The 20,887-nt window shown below is 42.2% G+C and overlaps 1 protein-coding gene across 3 annotated transcripts in view; it reads right to left on the minus strand.

Annotated features, from left to right (window-relative positions):
* The window catches only part of MAGI3 (membrane associated guanylate kinase, WW and PDZ domain containing 3), a 297,604-nt gene extending 277,094 nt beyond the window's left edge, over nucleotides 1-20,510 (minus strand). For 2 of the 3 annotated variants that reach the window (XM_017345962.3, XM_017345964.3), the window contains exon 1: nucleotides 19,578-20,510. In XM_017345962.3, the coding sequence (XP_017201451.2) occupies nucleotides 19,578-19,893 (316 nt within the window). In that variant the 5' untranslated portion in view covers nucleotides 19,894-20,510. The remainder of the gene's footprint in view (nucleotides 1-19,577) is intronic. The other variant, XM_017345963.3, reaches the window with a different exon arrangement.
* Nucleotides 20,511-20,887: the final 377 nt, after the last annotated feature.

Here is a 20,887-nt window from a genome sequence, read left to right on the forward strand (position 1 = left end):
TTGGAGCAGGTGTTGTGGTACAACTGGGTAAGCCACCACTTTGGGACACCTGCATCTCAAATCAGAGTGTCTGGAATGGAGTCCTGTGCCTCTGCTTCCAATCTAGTTTTCTGCCTATGCACCTGGGAGGCAGCAGATAATAGCCCAAGTTTGGATTCCTGTCACCCAATTGAGAGACCCAGATGGAGGCCCTGGCTCCTTGCTTTATGTTGGCCCATCCCTGGCTGTTGCAGGTATTTGGGGAGTGAACCAGTGGATGGATGCGATTCTCATTCGTTCTTTTTCTTTTCTTTCTTTTTATTTTTTTATTTATTTATTTTTATTTATATTTTTTTTGACAGGCAGAGTTAGACACTGAGAGAGACAGAGAGAAAGGTTTTCCTTCTGTTGGTTCACCCCTGAAATGGCTGCTATGGCCAGTGCACTGCCAATCCGAAGCCAGGAGCCAGGTGCTTCCTCCTGGTCTCCATGCGGGTGCAGGGCCCAAGCACTTGGGCCATCCTCCACTGCCTTCCTGGGCCACAGCAGAGAGCTGGACTGGAAGAGGAGCAACCGGGACAGAATCTGGCGTCTGAAGCGGGACTAGAACCCGGGTGCCGGCGCCGCAGGCAGAGTATTAGCCAAGTGTGCCGCGACGCCAGCCCATCATTCATTCTCTCTCATTCTCTCTCTCCCCATCTCCCTGGCAGTGAACCAGTAGATGGATGATTACCCCCACCACAACCCTATCACTCTGTCTTTCAAATAAATACATAAATAAACAAGCAAATCTATTTTTAAAAAGTTAAAAGAGAAGTATCAAGGTGGTATATCTATTTCCTTCACACAAAAAATACTTGATCACTCCAACCAATCTTCTATTCCTGGAGATGGTACTACTACCCACCCAGTTGCTCAAAGCGGAAACCTAAAAGTTATCTTGAAGTCTCTGCCTTTCCTCACCAGCAGTCAATCAATGTGATCCATTTCATTTCATTGTCACCATACCCTTAAGAATTCAAGCCATCATTAATTTTCAGCTAAACTACAAGGTCTCCTTTCCACACTTATCCCCCTTCCAAATCAAAAACAATGGCTTTTTGAAATACATACCAGGGCTGTCATTATGGCGCAGCGGGTTAATGCCCTGGCCTGAAGCACCAGCATCCCATATAGGCACCAGTTCAAGACCCAGCTGCTCCACTTCCGATCCAGCTCTCTGCTATGGCCTGGGAAAACAGTAGACTAGACGATGGCCCAAGTCCTGGGGCCCCTGCATCCGTGTGGGAGACCCAGAAGAAGCTTCTGGCTTCGGATCGGCACAGCTCCAGCCATTGTGGCCAATTGGGGAATGAACCATTGGATGGACGACCTCTCTCTCCCTCTCTTCCTCTCCTCTCTATGTGTAACTCTGACTTTCAAATAAATAAATAAATACATCTTTAAAAAAAAAAAAAGTATATGCCATTCTCCACCTTTATACTTTTCCACTGACAAAGATAAGATCCAAACTCTTCACTGTGCCTTACAGTTGTCCCCCACCCCCCACTAGCCTCTGTCTACTTCTTTGATTCCATGCCTATCTCTTTTACCCCCTCATTTACTAAGTGCGAGCCACTCTGGCCTTTCTGTTCCTATAAGATACCAGGTTCTGACATTGAGGTCTTTACACTTCACAGTCCCCTCTGACTAGAAAATTTTCACAGGGCAAACTGCTTCTTTCTGGTCAACTTTAAGCTTACAGGTCTCCTCTTTAGGCAGGCCCTCCCCAAACACCAAATCTACACAAGGTCCACATGAAAAGTGCTGAGAAAATTCTTATCTGCATTATAACACTTCAATAGTGGATTCATATACCACAATTAAATAATTTTTATCTTTCATTTAGTAAGAAATCACCCTAAGAAATTATCCATGGGTTCTTCAGAGATCCACTCCCAATCCTTATTTCATTTTTTTAAGATGACTTTTTAAAAGATGGAATTTGATCCAACTTGAACCTCTAAAACAAGGATATCAAATAAAATTAAAACATTATCTCTTTTTAAAAAAAATTTATTTTTATTTATGTGAAAAGCAGTTACAGAGAGAAGGAGAGAGAATGATATTGAGATCTTCCGTCTGTTGGTTCACTCCCCAAATGGATGCAACAGCCAGGGCTGGGCCAGATTGAAGCCAAAAGCCAGAAGCTTCTTCTGGGTCTCCCACATGGGTGCAGGGGCCCAAGGACTTAATTATCCTCCACTGCCTTCCCAGGCACCATTAGCAGGGAGCTGGATCAGAAGTGGAGCAGCAGAGACTGGAACCGGTGCCCATGTGGGATGCTGGTGTTGCAGGCAACAGCAGCCTTATGCACCATGCCACAACACTGGCCCCAATACCACCTATCTTGAGACCACACATTTGGAATATTTCCAGATCCAGAAATAAATATACACACACACATATTCTCTAAAGATAAAAAGCAGCTCTGAATATCCAAGTAAGGACAAATAAAACAAAAGAAGAACATCAGCCTAGGTTTATACCTGACGCCCAGAGATTGGACAATCCCCAGTGGAGAAATTAAGGAGCACTGTAATTGGCTGGCAGGATCTATACTCGTATAAGGTCAGTTGTTTGTTTTTGTTTTTTGAAATCAGAGAAGTGTGGGAGAAGTGATCAGATTAAATAGAAAACAAAACTGGAACGATGAACAGAGAGCAGCTGATCAAAGGCAGTAGAGAGGCTGAGGCTCTTGCACTAGGTACAGTTAGATCTAGGGTCTACATTTTGGCAGTTCTTAAAGGCACAGGCAAGAGCTACAACAGCAAAGAGACCAATACCACCTATGCCCCACCATTCTAGCACTTCAGGCTATACTCTATAAGCAACTACAATAGTCTACAAGATATTTATACTTTAGAAATATCACAGAATAATAAAACAATGAGAGGCATCTATCCCTCATGGAGACTTTAATCTTATCCTAGTGTAAACTGTTTTGGAGGAGATGTGGACCACATATTCAAAAGCTACAAATGTCTCCCTCTAGAAATTCTTACATAAATATTATACTTCTTCCCCTCTTCTTTACCTACATTTCTATCCCAGAAAATATGAACCCAAACTTTCAACACATTGCCTTCTCTTCATGAGAAGGCAAATAAGCATAAATAAGTAAAGTGAAATAAAAGTCCAGAGTGTTTTATTTATTATAGTTGGAAATAGAGAAATTCAAGCTCATAAAATTCCAAGAACAGGAAATAAAATGAGGCTAAGTCTCCTGGAGACTAGAGGTGTAGGATGATTCTAAAATGATTCTGAATCTTGGGAAGAGGAATTTGTGGCCCTTCCCTCCAGTTCTCCACTATTAACACCATTCAGCTCTATATAATAGATCAATTTTTCCTGCATACTCAGTTTCTTTTCCCATAAATCTAGTTTGTACATGGCTTATCATGCCCTTTCCAATCTTGACTCTCCACTTCTACCCCACAATCAGTGGTGCAGAATGCTAACAATCTCACCATAGTCAACTGTGAAACAACGGAAACAGAGCTGGGAAGATAAGTGAAGTATTAAACCATTATATATCATACAGATATAGTTACCATACAACTATAATAGATATAAAGAACTTCTAGAGCATAGATATTAGTAAAATAATCAGAAGATAATTGAGTATTCATTGTCTTTACTGATTTAATTACGATTTTATGCAGCTTGATTCCTATTAATGTTTGTTCATGACAACTGACAATAAAATTTCTATGAAATTTTTTCTAAAAAAGAAAAACCATTTCATTTCTTCAATTTTGTCCAGAATAGCTGACTGGGGATATCTGGGGTTTTTAATTAATTTTTGTTTGACAAATTATATGGTGTGCAATGTGATGCTTTGATATATGTATACAATGCAGAACTATATTAAATCAAACTCATTAATGTACCTATCATCTTACTTACTTGTCATTATTTACAATGATAAACACCCCTTGTCCATCTGAAACTTTGCACCCTTTGGTCGATTCCTGAAAATTTAACAATTGGTCAGGCCGGTGCCGTGGCTCACTAGGCTAATCCTCCGCCTTGCAGTGCCGGCACACCGGGTTCTAGTACTGGTCGGGGCGCCAGATTCTGTCCCGGTTGCCCCTCTTCCAGGCCAGCTCTCTGCTGTGGCCTGAGAGTGCAGTGGAGGATGGCCCAAGTGCTTGGGCCCTGCACCCCATGGGAGACCAGGACAAGCACCTGGCTCCTGCCTTCGGATCAGCGCAGCACGCTGGCCGCAGCGGCCATTGGAGGGTGAACCAACGGCAAAGGAAGACCTTTCTCTCTGTCTCTCTCTCTCTCTCACTGTCCACTCTGCCTGTCAAAAATAAATAAATAAATAAAAATTTTTTAAAAATGGTCTTATAAAAGAGTACAGCCAGCTCCAGTACATCACAGCAAAACCTCTTACCTGAAGCTTATACCTCTACACTAACTGGAAGTTCCATCCTTTTTGTCTTAATTCAGACTCACAGAAAAGATTGTTACTGGCTGCTCTCTTCTTTTTTAGCCACAGAAATCGTAAGTTGCTGACCCATCTATTGACCTACATGCCTGTGGCTTGCAAGGGGAGGTTGAGATCAAATGATAAAAACCATGAATGGCTCAGCAACAGATACGGCAGGTATGACAGACATAAGATAACCTAGTACAAAAGGTCACTGCAAATGTTATAAACCCATTAGCCCTATGATCATTCCACTTGCATGTCATTTCAAAAAGAGCTCAATGACATGACAATGATTTATCATGAATGGACTAACCTGGGATTAAAACACTATATTTAAGAAGATGAATATGCAGGAAAGGATCCACTAGCATTCAACATCCACCTCCCTTATGGTATGCCTTCCTGAAATGCAGGGTTGGAAAACTAAAAATATTTCTATACTCCTTTACAGCTAGTATTCTGGATGCAAATTTGATTCTACCATTAAAACACAGAACACAAGATATGGAACGCAGAAGTGAGGTAGAGCCCAATCAGCCTGTAGCCTTTAGTTGCTATCACAAAGTCATGGACATTTCTAGCCCCCACCTTTGAAATAAAACAAAAAAGAAAGAATTTCCAATTAGGAGTAGGAGCTTCAAATTAGAGGTCTGCCACAGTAAGACTGGAGTTGACTGTATTCTTTCAAGAGATAAAATATTACATGTTTAGGAGCTCTGCATGTCAGTTGCCAAACACAGTCATTATTAGGAATTCAGTTACATAAAATCACAATGAACTATTAAAAAAAAAAGGTCATAAATACTCCAAAGTAATCATGCTCTAATTATTTTATGGACAGCAGCAGAGGCAGCAGTGGCCACATTCTGCTTTCCAGCATTTAGTCATCAAGCATTTAGGCATCAAGGAGAAGTCATCAGAGCAGTGGTCAGACTTCTAGCAATTAGAAGGGTAACAACCAATGGTCCCATGACCACAACTACAGTAGTACTTTCTCGCCACTATTTCAGTGGTGACCTCCTGACTGCCACTGTTCTGAAGGTGGCAGAGTTGGCAACTCCCACAGTGAGTGTTCCAAGGTACCCTGGAAGTCATTCTCAGAGACCTGGCCTATAGCCCAGTCTTCCTGCCCTTTTGAAAATTCCCTACGCAACTAATTCCCTATGTTACAGCCCTTTGTGCATCCTTCACTGGAACCTAATACACAGAAGAAGATGTGATTGACTCTACAAAGATTTTTTTTTTTTCCCTGTTTCAGGACAGTGTGATTTTCTCACAAACATACAAAAGAACTTAATCATTGCCACTGGTCTTGCCTAAAGGCCACCTCAACCCTATTCCTTCACTTTCACCTTATCCTTTGTTACAGCCAGCTATCTGTGGCTTGACACACATTTATTTACTCATCCTGCATCCAGCAAGAGCACAGTCCCTCCGGTTGGTTTTGTTAGTTTGTCCTCAGGATACCAAACAAGCTTCAGGACTCTGAGCAAAAGGCGCGCTTGACAGTATATCTACCACATCCCTGAGCATCTCTTATACCTAAAACTTATCTTCCCCCATTGCATCCCCTGGTCAGTTAAGCAAAAAATAATATAAAACTATAGCTGATTGTAATTCAGACTTGTAGCAACACTCCCACAAAGAGGGGCAAGAAACAGCATCAGCAATCCATAAAACAGCAGCAACTATCAGAAGGATTTTACTGTAAGCATTGTTGAGAATCTGGTAAGAATAACACTTTTTCAAAGCTAAAACAACAAGAACACATATTTAAATATTCGGTTAACACCACTGATGATTTTACGACTATTGTAATCTAAACCATAAGCTATACCATTATGTAAGGCAAAAAATGCCCTGTGGAATATAATGATTAAAATTCTTTCTTGTGCTCCAACTTCTAGGTTACCACTGACTCTAACCACACTCATGCATAAATGATGGCCTAACAAACTGAGTTTAGTGCATTACACTTAATTCCAAAAGAATGCAGATTGCATAAAGACACAGAATATGTTTAACAGTTTTTTGTTTGTTTTACCAATTTTCTACATACTCATGCCAGAAACCAAAACAATAAAAGGAACCAGATGATCCAAGTTCTAGTGTCAGTCTGCAGAGTTCATGCTGACTCTTGCCACTGCTAAGCCTCAACTTCTTTATAGACTAAAGGGTATTGATTGGATTGCTACAATTCCTTCCACTTGAGTGACTGACTTTAAGCCTAAATAGGAAACATAACAGCACAAACACTTAAATAAGAGTGTCAACAATCTACAAGCTGCCTCTTCAAAGAATCCATCTTAGTGTGTAGTACTTGAAACCTAGAAGAGAGGTCTAGTTGAATGCAATGAGTTATTCTTCTATCCAGCTTGACTAAATTTTATTTAACAAAATATACTTGAAAATAGCCTGTATACTTACGAAAGATTCCTAATTCTAAATATGTTCATTGCTATATTCACCAAAACACTTTCTAGGTTACCTGTCTCAAGATAAGTGTGCAAACATACACCTTCCTGGTGAGTGAATTACACAGCAAGCGGACAGGAAACATGAGAACAAGGTATTATTCCAGGGTCAAGTACACAATTCTCCCAGTTATATTTACCCTAAAAGTATCTAAGCTTTTACACATATAACTGTTGAAAATATTGTTTTAAAAATGTAGCAAGAATTAATACTAACTTCCCATTTGTTAGAAATTCGTGGGAGCCCACTCCATGGCTCACTTGGCTAATCCTCTGCCAGCGGCAATGGCATCCCATATGGGCGTTGGGTTCTAGTCCGGTTGCTCCTCTTCCAGTCCAGCTCTCTGCTGTGGCCAGGAAGGGCAGTGGAGGATGGGCCAAGTCCTTGGGCCTCTGCAACCGCATGGGAGACCAGGAGGAAGTACCTGGCTCCTGGCTTCAGATCGGCACAGCGCCGGCCGTAGCGGCAATTTGGGGAGTGAACCAGCAGAAGAAGACCTTTCTCTCTGTCTCTCTCTCTCTGTCTATAACTCTACCTGTCAAATAAAATTAAAAAAAAAAAAAAAAAAGAAATCCATGGGAATAACTATCATGCAGTTTGGCTGTACAGATTAAATTGCACCACCACAAACTTTGCTTAGAAACAGAACAAGGCACTGAAGTTTTTTAAATACCTACAGTAGTTTCACTGCATTTAATACTCTAACAATTCATAATTGTAGACTATTTCCTTTTTCTGGAAAAAGGAAGTAAAACTAATTTTTAGATGTAATGAACTAATATTGTACCCAGAAAAGGAAGAAAACTCCACACTGCTTGCTGTCATAGTCCTACCTGTCTGAACACTGATGTGTTCTCTTTGTACCTCAGTTTTCTCTTAGGTAAAGAGCGATGACAACAACTGACTCACTTCTTTACAGGAAGATGTGAATGCCAACACCTAAGTCCTCATACACCAAATGAGATGGGTGTACAATGTCGTGACACATGGTTTTTATTCAGTCAGTGACAACTAGATTATCATGACAAGTCCCCAAGTCTGAACATTCCTATTAGACTTAGAGCAAGGTAGTTGACACCAGAGGGAGTTTGAAGTGTCATTTCACCCATCAATATTACACTGTGAGACAGCACTAGTTACTAAATCTAACTCTATTCAAAGGAAATGAAAATTTTCATTAATAAGGACATTCCAACTTAAATACTAGTATGAGTGAATAAAATCCTTAGCTAATATTGAAAATATTTTGACAAAATGGTCTGCTAAAAACCACCAAGATGGGTTAAGATACAGTTCTGCAAGCAGAGTTAAGAAAGAATATAACATTTTTAAGATTTCATATCCTAATTAATCAATATAGGAAATTAATATTGGAGAACTTTAGTTATTATAGGTTTTTGTAGCTGAAGCAGTAATTTTCCAAATATGGCTGAAAGACATCCCAAGGGGACATAGCTAATCTAAAAATACAAAGTCCCTGCTGGGATTCTTATTGGTAAGTCACATCCAATTCCATGGATGCTCATTTTTAAGTATAGTAAATATATATATTTTATCGACATTCAATATTCACTAAAGGTCCAACTATAAAACAACACATGGCAAAACTATAAAACTCCTATTGTACATAAACTTAAAGTTGATACTAAGATTAGAGTTTTTATGGCATCAAAGCTGAAGATATTAATATAGTAATTAGAGTATAAAAGCAGGGGTGGGCATTTGGCACATTTAAGACACCACTTAGAACACCAGCATCCCATTTCAAGTCTTGGCCCTACTTCCAAATCCAGCTTCCTGCTAATGCACACCTCGGAGACAGCAGGTGATGACTCAAGTACTTGAGCCCCTACCACCCACATGGGAGACTTGGGTGGAGTTCTGGGTTTCTGGCTTTGGTCTGGTCCAGTCCTGGCTCTTGTGGGCATTTGAAGAGTACACCATAAGATGGAAGATTTCTCCATCTCTCTGCCTTTCAACTCAATGAAAATAAATTAAACTTTTTTAAAATTTTAATATAAAAATAATATATAATGATATTCAGAGCACCTACTCCTCTCTTTCTACTCTATACCGCTATTTTATGTATTCTGTCCCTCCAGAGGAGACAGGAAGAAACAAAAAAGGGGGGTGGGTTTTATCCTACAATATCTATCAAATAACTTTTTTGGTGATTAAACAGGTACCACATTATATCACACTTAGTAGTGTTTCAAGGGTAAGAGTCAATGTAGTTTGCATAACATCTATGAGATCATGGTTAAAGGGGCCAGCATGAAGGTGTAGAAAAGATAAGGCAGCCGCCTACAAAACCAGCATCCCAGATGGGCACCAGTTAATGTCCCAGCTGTTTCACTTTTGACCCAGCTCCCTGCTGATGGCCTGAGAAAAGGAGAAAATGGCCCAAGTGTCTAAGCCACACAGACCTAGAGGAAGCTCCTGACTCTGGTCTGGCCCACTGCTGCCCCTTGCAGTCATCTGGGGAGTGAACCAGCAGATGGAAGCTCCTCTATTTTTGCTTCTCTCTCTCTGTGACTCTTTCAAAACAACTAAATCCTAAAAAATGCTTTAAAAAAAAAAGGTATTATTAGGGAGTCCTTAGAAATAGTATAATAAAGATACTGTTGAGACAATCTTCGTTTAAAAGGTCATTGTTTTAAAAGCAAAGCACCATATAAAGTAATTAGATTAGAATTTCATTTTCAAAATGATAAAATGATGTTAAGTATAAAACACTTCATTGTTTAGACTAATAATCATTTTCTCAACATCAAAGATAATTAAATGATCCTCTAAAGTATTCTAAGGACAAGAAGCACTGATTTAGAGAATCTTATTTGATATTTTAAAAAATGAAAGAAAGGGGCCAGCACTGTGGCACAGAAGGTTAAGCCTCTAGCTGCAGCACCAGCATCCCATATGGGCACCAGTTCGAGTCCTCGCTTCTCCACTTCCAATTCCACTCCCTGCAAATGGCCTGGGAAAGCAGTGAAGATGGCCCAAGTGCTTGAGCCCCTGCACCCACATGCAAGACCCAGAAAAAAAAGCTCCTGGCTCCTGGCTTTGGATCGGCTCAGCTCTAGCAGTTGCGGCCATTTGGGAAGTGAACCAGCGGATGGAAGACTTTTTTCTTTCTCTCTCTAACTCTGCCTCACAAATAAACAAATCTTTTAAAAAATTTAAAATTATAAGCAGTACATTCAGATTGTATGAGTTATCAACATCTCTTTTTTTTAAGGATTTATTTATTTATTTGAAAGGCAGAGTTAGAGACAGAATCTTCCATCCGCTGTTCATTCACCAAATGGCCCCAACAACCAGACTGAGCCAGGCAGAAACCAGGAGATAGGAGCGTCTTGCCAGTCTCCCACATGGGTATATGACTTCACCCATCTTCCATTTCTTTCCTAGGTGTATTAGCAGGGAGCTGGATGAGAAGTGGAGCAGCCAGGACTTGAACAGGCATCCATATTGGATGCTGGGGCTGTGGGCCATGGCTTTAATCTGTTAAACCTCAGCACCAGCCCCCAACACCTCAATTTTTGAAAGAAATTGCTTTCAGATAAAAAGCACTTTTGGGGTTAAAAAACACCAAGTATAGTCTTTGAGTAAAATCTGTGCCTCAGTTTTGGTCAACAGTCAATGATAGTTTTGTGATGAATGTGTATTACTGCTGGCTTCAAAGCAGGACAGATTTTACAATTTAAAACATATCATTTTCTGTAGTGTTGTCTCCTTAGCATCCCAGCCTTTGAGGAAATGCCCTCTACAGTTAATAATCACATTGTGCTACCTATTCCTAGCTGCAAGAATGGACATGTAACCCAGACCTGACCAATCATTGCCCTCTATTCACAGTAACTGGTCCAATAGATAGGCAGAGGACCCTATCCAAATTCCTGCATGAGACTTATTATTGGACTCAAGAAAAAAAAAAAAAAAAAAAGATGAGAAGCTTAGAGGACCCCCTATGACTTGGGGGTTCTATTACCTGTCCTGCTCTTTTCTGAGGAAAGAGCTATCATAAAGACAAGACAGACAAGTAACAATTCAGATGATCATCACTTGATAACATTAATTTAGCTGTTACTGAGCTATGCCTGGATTTTCATGTATGTAAGTTGATAAAATTCTTCTTGGACTAAATTAACCTCACTAAACCTTGTGTCTTGCTACAGAACTCTTTTATTTTTAAGATTTATTATTTATTTGAAAGGAAGATTTACAGAGAGAAGGAGAGACAGAGAGAGATCTTCCATCTGCTGGTTCACTCCCCAAATGCCCACAACAACTGGAGCTGGACCAGGCTGAAGCCAGGAGTGGGGAGCTTCTTCTGGGTCTCCCATGTGGGTGCAAGGGCCCAAAAATTTGGCCATCTTCTACTGCTTCCCAGGCACATTAGCAGGGAGCTGGATCAGAAGTAAAGCAGCTGGGACTTCAACCAGCGCCCATATGGGATGCCAGTGCTGCAGGCCATGCCTTAACTTGCTGTGCCACAACACTGGCCTCAACTACAAAATTCTTATAAACAGAGAAACCAGAAATTGAATTAGGACTTTTTCCTCCTCTGGTGAGATCTAAGCTGTATATCACAAGATATCAATGACAAACTAGATAACTATACCCATAGAGTAATATATCTTCAGGACTATTCCATTAAAGTAGATATTTTATTTTAATGGAGGAAAATACAAAGCAAATTTAGTTTAATTCAATTTGATTCTAATCAGTAAATAAGGTATTTATTAATAAATACTTGCCTTTTTTCTTCATTGTAGGGTATTTTTATTTCATAAAATTATTTCTATTAAATGTCATCATGTTAATGAAATCCCATTTGTTGTCACATGTAATTCCTAATCAGGACAATAAGATACAGTACAGCTTCTCACAAACTTTCCTGAAGTAAGAAAAATGTTTTCAAATCTCTGCAAAAACAAAGCAAAGGCAAAGAGGCAAAGATGCCAGAAAGTTTTAAGTAGACCACTGTTCATACTCATACCCATGACAATAAATAAAGCCACTAAATAACATAGGCCCTATTAATAAATTTGAAGAAAATTTCTTTCTAATTCCCACTCATATTTTTAAAAACTTCCAGTAAATTGTGGCAGAAAAGTTTAACTCATTATATTTCTTATTGAGTCTCTAAACCAATATTTATCTTTAGTATGTGTTAATAAAACACCTATGAGCACAGTCTCTCCTTTCCCAGGTATTTAGAAAAGTCACAAGCCAAATTATTGTCATCACGAGGTAGTCCATGTTTGGCTTGCCATGTTGGGATGATGGAAATGGTGGGGGGAATTACTCCTTGGAATCATTGCCATACAACAGAGTGGCTGCATCAAGATAAAATTTCTAGAGTTGGGGATAGTGTATGTGTAAGAGAGAATGTAGGGGGCCGAGGCTGTAGTGCAGTGGGTTAACGCCCTAGCCTGAAGCGCCGGCATCCCATATGGGTGCCAGTTTGAGACCCAGCTGCTCCACTTCTGATCCAGATCTCTGCTATGGCCTGGGAAAGCAGTAGAAGATGGCCCAAGGGCCAGCGCCGTGGCTCACTTGGCTAATCCTCTGCCAGCGGCAACGGCATCCCATATGGGCGCCGGGTTCTTGTTCCGGTTGCTCCTCTTCCAGCCCAGCTCTCTGCTGTGGCCCTGAAGGGCAGTGGAGGATGGCCCAAGTTCTTAGGCACCTGCACCTGCATGGGAGACCAGGAAGAAGCACCTGGCTCCTGGCTTTGGATTGGCGCATCGCCGGCCATAGCGGCAATTTGGGGAGTGAACCAACGAAAGGAAGACCTTTCTCTCTGTCTCTCTCTCTCTCTCACTGTCTATAACTCTACCTGTCAAATAAATTAAAAAGATGGCCCAAGTCCTTGGGTCCCTGCACCAACGTGGGAGACCCAGAGGAAGTTCCTGGCTCCTGGCTTCGGATCGGTGCAGCTCCGGCCATTGTGGCCAATTGGGGAGTGAACCATCGGATGGAAGACCTCTCTCTCTCTCTCTCTCTCTGCCTCTCCTCTCTGTGTAACTCTGACTTTCAAATAAATAAATAAATCTTTGGGAAAAAAAAAAAAAAAAGAAGAAGGAATGGAGACACAAGGGTACCATCCTATGGCCTGTGCTTTTCTCTTCCTCTGCTTCCTATCTACTACTGAAAAGATTTTAATGCCATTCAAGTACAACTTGTCCATCTTTCAAAGCCAGAATAAGTTCAGAATTCACAATTTCCTCCCTCACCATACAAGTCATAAAATAAGGGTGGGTGGCAAGGCCCTATCAAGACAGAAAAGAATGAAACCTTTCTTCTACCTCACGGACATGCTTAATTTTCACAAATGCTCTGTGCTCAGCCAGATGAAGAGAATTTCTTAGAATTATAAGACACATTTTGGTGGAGAAAACATCTCTTTAATGTAAGCAAATTACTTCATTTGGTGCTCAAATAAAATACAATTGGTTCTATCATGTGTGAATAAGTGGCCTAGAGGACTTATCCAAAAAAAATGGGACAGTAAAGTATTTTATGGGCAATTTAAGGGCTTTTTCAACAGACAGTGCTGATTATATTTTATTTCCTTTTCTTTTTTTTTTTTTTTTTTTTTTTTTGACAGGTAGAGTGGACAGTGAGAGAGACAGACAGAGAGAAAGGTCTTCCTTTGCCGTTGGTTCACCCTCCAATGGCCGCCGCACCGCTGCGGCCGGCGCACCGCGCTGATCCGATGGCAGGAGCCAGGAGCCAGGTGCTTTTCCTGGTCTCCCATGGGGTGCAGGGCCCAAGCACCTGGGCCATCCTCCACTGCACTCCCTGGCCACAGCAGAGAGCTGGCCTGGAAGAGGGGCAATCGGGACAGAATCCGGCGTCCCGACCGGGACTAGAACCCGGTTGTGCCGGCGCCGCTAGGTGGAGGATTAGCCTAGTGAGCCGCGGCGCCGGCCTGTTGTTTCTTTTTGTGGTGACTTGGGAACCCAAGCCCTTTCGAAGATACAACTCCACAACCACACTTTAGAACACACTACACAGCCAATTAACGAGTCTAGTTCTCACCCAAATTCACACTCAAACTTACCTAAGGAGTTCAAATATTGGGATAAAAGTGAAATCCTTACCACAAGTATTCCTTACCAAGGAGTCATTAAGCTCCCACTAAGTTGTCACCCTCTTGAAAACAGAGAGCATGTCTGACTCATTTTTACATTGCCAGTGCTGGCTCAGTGCTACACATGGGAGTGCACTAAGAATTTCTGAAAGGAATTGATGCATGCCACTAACAGAGCTTATTATTTCTCTTTACAAGTTAAAATAAGCACCTTTCTTTGGAAAACATTCAGAACAGTTACTCTTCAAGGAGAAGAGCAATGAATGGATTCACCTCTACTTCTCCACAAACAAGTCTGTCAACACCAGCCTCCAAGCTACTGAAACTCTCACCCTCAGCAATAGATTAAAATTCAGTACATACATCCTCTACCACAATGTAGTATTTCAAGGAAATTACTTCTCAAGATTTCAGAAGAGAAGCAAAAATAATTAAAGGTGTCACAGCCTTCTAGTTTTCAATATCAATGTATTTATCCTTTGTTAAATCACAAAGAATCAAAAATTGACTTTGAAGGCCGGCACCGCAGCTCACTAGGCTAATCCTCTGCCTTGCGGTGCCAGCACCCCAGGTTCTAGTCCCGGTCGGGGTGCCGGATTCTGTCCCGGTTGCCCCTCTTCCACGCCAGCTCTCTGCTGTGGCCAGGGAGTGCAGTGGAGGATGGCCCAAGTGCTTGGGCCCTGCACCCCATGGGAGACCAGGATAAGTACCTGGCTCCTGCCTTCGGATCAGTGCGGTGCGCTGGCCGCAGCGCGCCAGCCATTGGAGGGTGAACCAATGGCAAAGGAAGACCTTTTTCTCTGTCTCTCTCTCTCACTGTCCACTCTGCCTGTCAAAAAAAAAAAAAAAAAAAAAAGTTGGCTTTGAAATTGGTAGAGCTTAAAATCAGCCGATAAAGTAGTTCAATAAATGAAGTTTTCCTATGACACACTCCCCAAATGCTAAACGCCCAGAAAATATATAAAGCACTTAGGGGTCACACAGTAAAGACTCTCTATGAAATTATCCTGAGAAAGTTAGGCATTTACTTCATAACTCAGATACTTGAACATATTCAAGAAATTATTTTATTATAAACTTACTAACTTAGAGAGTAACAAAAAAATTACTGAAATTTGTTTCTCATAACAAGAGGTTTTAGAAAGTACTTCCCAGGATCTCAGGGGGAAAAATAATTCATATTGCCCCAAAAAAGTTATGTTCTATGAAAATTAGTTTTAGCAATAAACTGAGTATTATAAAGAATGGCCTGAAAATTTAAAGGGAGAAACATTAAGTGTCTGTACTACTAAGACAGCAAGAAATTAAATAATTTTTAAAATATCTCAACCTAGGAAAAAATTTACAGTTTGAATTATAAGACATCTGAGAGTGAGAGCAGGATCAAAAAAGCAACTAGGAAAAATCATATACTAATATAACTGAGATATTTGGAGACAAAATGATGAGCAGAAAAAAAACTAAGTACAAAGATGTCGAAGATGTAATAAGAATCAACAAATCACCAAGTTCTGCCATGATGGTATAAGCTCATTACTCATGTGAATCAAAGGCATCAATGAACAGAATCTAGAACCTGAATAATTTTATTATTATGGCCTATAGAATGAAAAGGAATCGCTACCAAAATTTGAAAACACAGGGCATTTTCAAATTTAGGTTTATCAAAATGTACTATTTCATACAACAAAGGGGTTGCCTCACCCAGTCTCCAGTTTCTACTGTTTAAAATAAGGTATTGAGGAATTTATTGTATTGTAAACCTAGGAGGCTAGCAATTAGCTCTACTTTCTTTTAGTATTCTCTTCTTCAAATTCTACAACCACCTAAGCAAAACTCACTGAAGTACCAAATTATCCACTAAGCCCTCCCCCAACACAAAAGCCCATTAACAAAAAGACCCAAGAGCTAGAAGAAAGGCACTGAGTTACTTATTATTTACACAATATAAATATTCCTTATTTAGAAGTACTCAGTAATATTTCTTCACCATGGTGGAATGATTTCTAGGAATTAGCACATTTTAGCAAAATTCCCTTGTAAATAAATTGGGTGTCCCAAAGACTCAAAGGTGAAGACTTTTATCCATATTTAATTAACATTACACAAGATGTTTCAAACTAGTTTTTTAAAAATAAACTGTAACACTGTTCCCCCAATTTTCATCTATAGCTATAGCAAGAGACTCAGGCTAGTTGAAGGCAATGTGTGCCTAATAAAGCAGCAGACAATGATTTCATGTTTGACTGTATCAGTATTTAATCTCTGGAATAAAATTCACATAATTTATAACTGTTTAAATATATGTTAAAGGTACATGAAGAAGTACTTGTTTATAAATTCCATAAAATTTTGCACACTCATAGTTTGGGGAATTTTAGAACTAAAGCAACTACTTGCACCATTAATCAAACCAGAAATTATTTAAGAATATATTCTGAAGTGAATCAAAGAAATCATCCCTGGCCATAGTATGATTATATCATGAAACAATTTCACCAGAGATCCAAAGTTCAACTTCCTTTACTGCTAGGAAAATACAAAGTTCAAATTCAAACAACAACTTTTCACTGCAAAAAAAAAATAAATGTCAGGGCCATAATTAAGGAATAAGTAACTAACTGAGCTCAACAATGGTGGAACCAAGAAGCAGTAAAAGTACCAGCTGCTAAATATGACTTTAATATGAAAAATAAGGAATTCCCTAATTGTCTCAGAAAAGCCTCAGGGGCTGTATTTTAAAGAGCTACTTTCCATTATCTGCTAAAGATTATTAAAAAAAAAAAGAAAAATAAATGCCCAAATCAAAGCTGTGGACAGTCACTGCCAGAAAACATCTTATTAAGTGATCCAGTTAGTGGTACTGGCTGTGGCTGGGCTCTCTTAGCATCCACTAGATGAAAAGGAGGAAGCAAGGAGAAAGCAGCCCTGCAGCAGCCATGTCCTAGACTCCAGCTCAGCCTACCACACGGACTGTCAGAGCCCAGTATGTGATCAGTCCCCATTAATATTAAAGAAATGCTTACATCTTATTCTTATAGTTGCTAGCTTCTAAATGACAGGTTATGACCATAGTTTTATAGAGTCAAGACAACAGAAAGAGTGCTACGTATACTTTACAATACCTTATTAAACTGAAACATCCATTTCACAAAGTTTGGGTAAAAGGAAAAATGGAAGGGCAAATTTCTTTTTCCCCTTGCTCTGTATTTTCATCCTCTTCTAAATGACCCACAACAGTAAGAGTCTTTGACCCTTATGGAGATATTTATGCTATTTTTAATCAAACCCAAATTTCTACAAATAATCTCAAGTTCTTCTAATACTTAAAGTCTTACGTTTAACTGGCAAAAATTATGCTACTTTATACAAAATACTGCTTTTCAGTAGAGCACTTATCAAATTCATTTAATATGAAACTAAGAAACTAGAAATACTATTTTTAAAAGCATTAAAATTTCTAAATCTCAATTTACTTAGAAACAAGATTATTAATCTCATGTAACACAGACATAACAGTACACATTAGAAATTACTGATACAAAGTATATCTTTATAAATAAGCAAAGTATTTAGAATTTACACTATTATGAAATATACTGCTACCATTAATCAATGTTTTTCTCCTTATTTCGACTACATATTTAAAACAGACAATATCTTCACATGCCAAGAGGGCAAAACATTCTTACAATAAAAATGTCAACAACATTGTGAGGCAAAGGATGTTTATTCAACACAGTTCATTAACATCACCAAACACACTCTAAACCTTGAATTATTTTCTTAAATTTGATATGCAGAGTGAGTAAATGTATAACATGTAGACCAGATTAATATTCATTAAAAAGCCATTTCTCTGATTTTCCAAAAGAAACACAATAATTTGGAATATACCAGTTTCATCAACCTAGCAACAGTAAGACTTTTTTAAAGGTAACAGTTATACTCTAATTTATACTCCAACTAATCAAAACAAAACACAAAGCAATGATGCAGATATTCCCATTATCCACTGACTCATGGGATTTGAACTACAAGGCACCTAGAGTAGCAAAGGCTGTCTATGTAGTATTGTTGACAGTGCCTGAGTGTCTGAACTAAAACCCTAAAAGCGTTTCCTTTATCCATCTTCACATATGGTCCTAAAAGTTAGGGGAAAGAAAGAATTTTGCAATTCTCAAAACTACATAAAGTTTTAAAGCCTGCCAGAGCTTTTAAAATTACCAATGAAAACATCACATAAATCCTTAAACTTAAAATGATGATGATGGAATATGAAGAAAATCTTCATTTAAGATTAAAGAACCATGTGAGTGTGTGCATCCATATAACCACACTACACTCATCCTTATGTATACGGTGCACCACAAACCATCAGTTCCCATTAAGAATAAGAACTATCAGAAATGTTTCCAAAGTGAGCTGCTGGGAAAGGAAAAAAAAAAAAAAAACTGAGGGAGACAAATTTTTCTCCAGAATTTTCTAGCATTTTGTAGTGAAGAGATGGACTGACATCTAGCCCAGATCACAATTAAGCAGCCCATCATATTGTGATGCATCATTTCAGCAGTGCACATTCAGGAAGAAGACAGCTTGACTTCTAATCACGTTGTAATCCTAATTCCCTCTCCTACAAACACCTCAGAAGGCAGAACATCCTACCGTTCTAACACACCCGACGATAACAGTGGACAACAAATTCATCAGGACTACTACCTACTACCAGCTCTCACTGAACCACTGTACGCAATCTGATCAATGCTTTGAAACTGGCAAGTATGCCATAAACGTAATGTGCTTTGCACCAGATTTTACTAGCATGAAACACACCAGGGCAACGGGTGCTCTTTCCACCTACCACTTCAACAGAATTCTGTTAAAATCAAAAGCTCCAGAAAATCCTTTTACTCAGCCAGGCACCTCGCTCTTCCTTCAAAACCCAGACTCACGTTCAACAACACACGGCTCGGTCACATTTCACCTCCGGTACCCTCCTCGGCTCCCACACACCTGAACCACCTGGCCTGAGTTAGGCTGTTAGATGTCTGCTGGCGTGCAAAACACCCCGAAGCAGCTAAGCCCTCCCAGCTGCACCAGGTGGTGACCCTGGCACCAAGTGCCTCCATAGTAAAAACCTTACTCCTTGTTAGAAGATGCGTTAAGACCATGCCCAAGAAAATGCTACAGTCCTGAGAACCTTTTCCACAAGGCCTCCTCCCAGCAGAAAACTGTCTGCGGTGGGCGACGGAGCTACAGATTTAGGAAACCCAGCCTCTGGTCGCAATTCTGTGACACAGCAGCCATGCCAATCCAGAACTCAGTTTTCCAATCGGCAAAATGGGAATCAGCACCCTTTCTCTCCACCCCCTCCACCCCCCTCCAAGGGAGTCAGGCACACCCAGGAGGTCTGAGATAGCCCGGGGACCCTAAGCGGCGGGAGATGCCAGCGCCCCAGGACGCCCACCTCGGACCTCCCTGACCACCCCCTCAGTCTCCACCCACCACCACCACCACCACAGCAAGGCAGAATAGGCGTACCTGGCTTCACGGTCTTGAGACGGATGGGCTCGCGGAAGTGGCGGATGACAGCCAGGGTGTCCCGGTTGGTGAGCCCGCTGACGGGCGTCCCGTTCACCTCCAGCAGCACATCCCCCGGGCTGGGCGCCTTGCCTGACACCACGCAGCAGGTGCCCCCGCCGGGCTCCTCGCGGAGCCGCCCCAGGTAGGGGAACTCGCCGCGCTCCGCGCCGCCCCGGATCTCGGCGCCCAAGTCGCCCGGGGGCCCGGCCCAGGACACCGCACACTCCTGCACCTTGCTGAGCCAGTGCTTCTTCTTCTTCAGCGTCTTCGACATCCCGAACCCCGCTGCACCATGGGGGAGACCCCGCGCGGGCGGCCGGGGCGCCGCTCCCGCCCCCTCTCAGCCGGGGGGCCCCGGGCGGCCCGCGGAGCCCGGCCAGGGGGGGCTCGCCGCTCTGGCACCCCCACCACCACCACCTCAGCCCGCCGGGCGCCGGCCCCTCCGAGCCCCGAGACGCCCCTCAGACGTCCCTCCCGGCTGCGCTCTCTGGGGCTGAGCGGGCTCCGCGAGGGCCACCGCGGGTTCGGCTGAAGAAAGGAAAAGGGAATTGTCCTCGGGCGATTCCAGAAGGGGTTTCGGGCGGGGTCACTGCCGACGGCTGGCCCCCGGGCTCTGCGCCCGAGCGGCGGGAAAGGCTGAGGCAGGGGGGCGGGGAGGCGAGGGGGGAAGAGCCGGAACGGGAAAAAATCCGTCGGGGGCGCGCAGAAGTAGAGCCGTCGCCGGATCGACCCGGGCTGCTGCGGAGCCGGAGCGCGGAGACCGACGCCTGGCCCAGGCTGCCAGGAAACTGCCGCTTTCAAACCCGCCGCAACCTCCTCCTCCTCCCTCTTCCCTTCCCCCCGCCCTCGCCCATCCCTCATCCAGAGCCCCGCCCCCTCCCGCCGCGCGGCGCCCGGCGCGCTGCCGTCACAGGCCAGGCGCTTGGGAAGGAGCCCAGCTCTCGACTCTCGCGCCGGGGATTGGGCCCCGGCAGGCAGGGGGCGGACCCTCGACGAGAATGAGCGCAGGTGATTGGTTGACGGGAGTGGAGGGGGCGGGCATTGGGATGACTGAAGTTTAGAGAGGGTGGAAAGAAGTTTGGAAGAGTGAGGAAGGACGATGGGGAGGGGCAGGGAAGTGGAGCGGACTGCAGGTCGCTTGGCAGGGAGAGGCCCTACGCGCGGCGACTGAAGCCAAGGAAAACTCGGATTCGTGGAGTGCCCGAACTCCCCGAGGTGGGGGCGTGGCTGGCGAGCCGGGCGGGGTCGGGGGGCGGAGCCTCGGAGCC

This window comes from Oryctolagus cuniculus, chromosome 7, assembly GCF_964237555.1.
Source record: "Oryctolagus cuniculus chromosome 7, mOryCun1.1, whole genome shotgun sequence".
NCBI lineage: Eukaryota > Metazoa > Chordata > Mammalia > Lagomorpha > Leporidae > Oryctolagus > Oryctolagus cuniculus.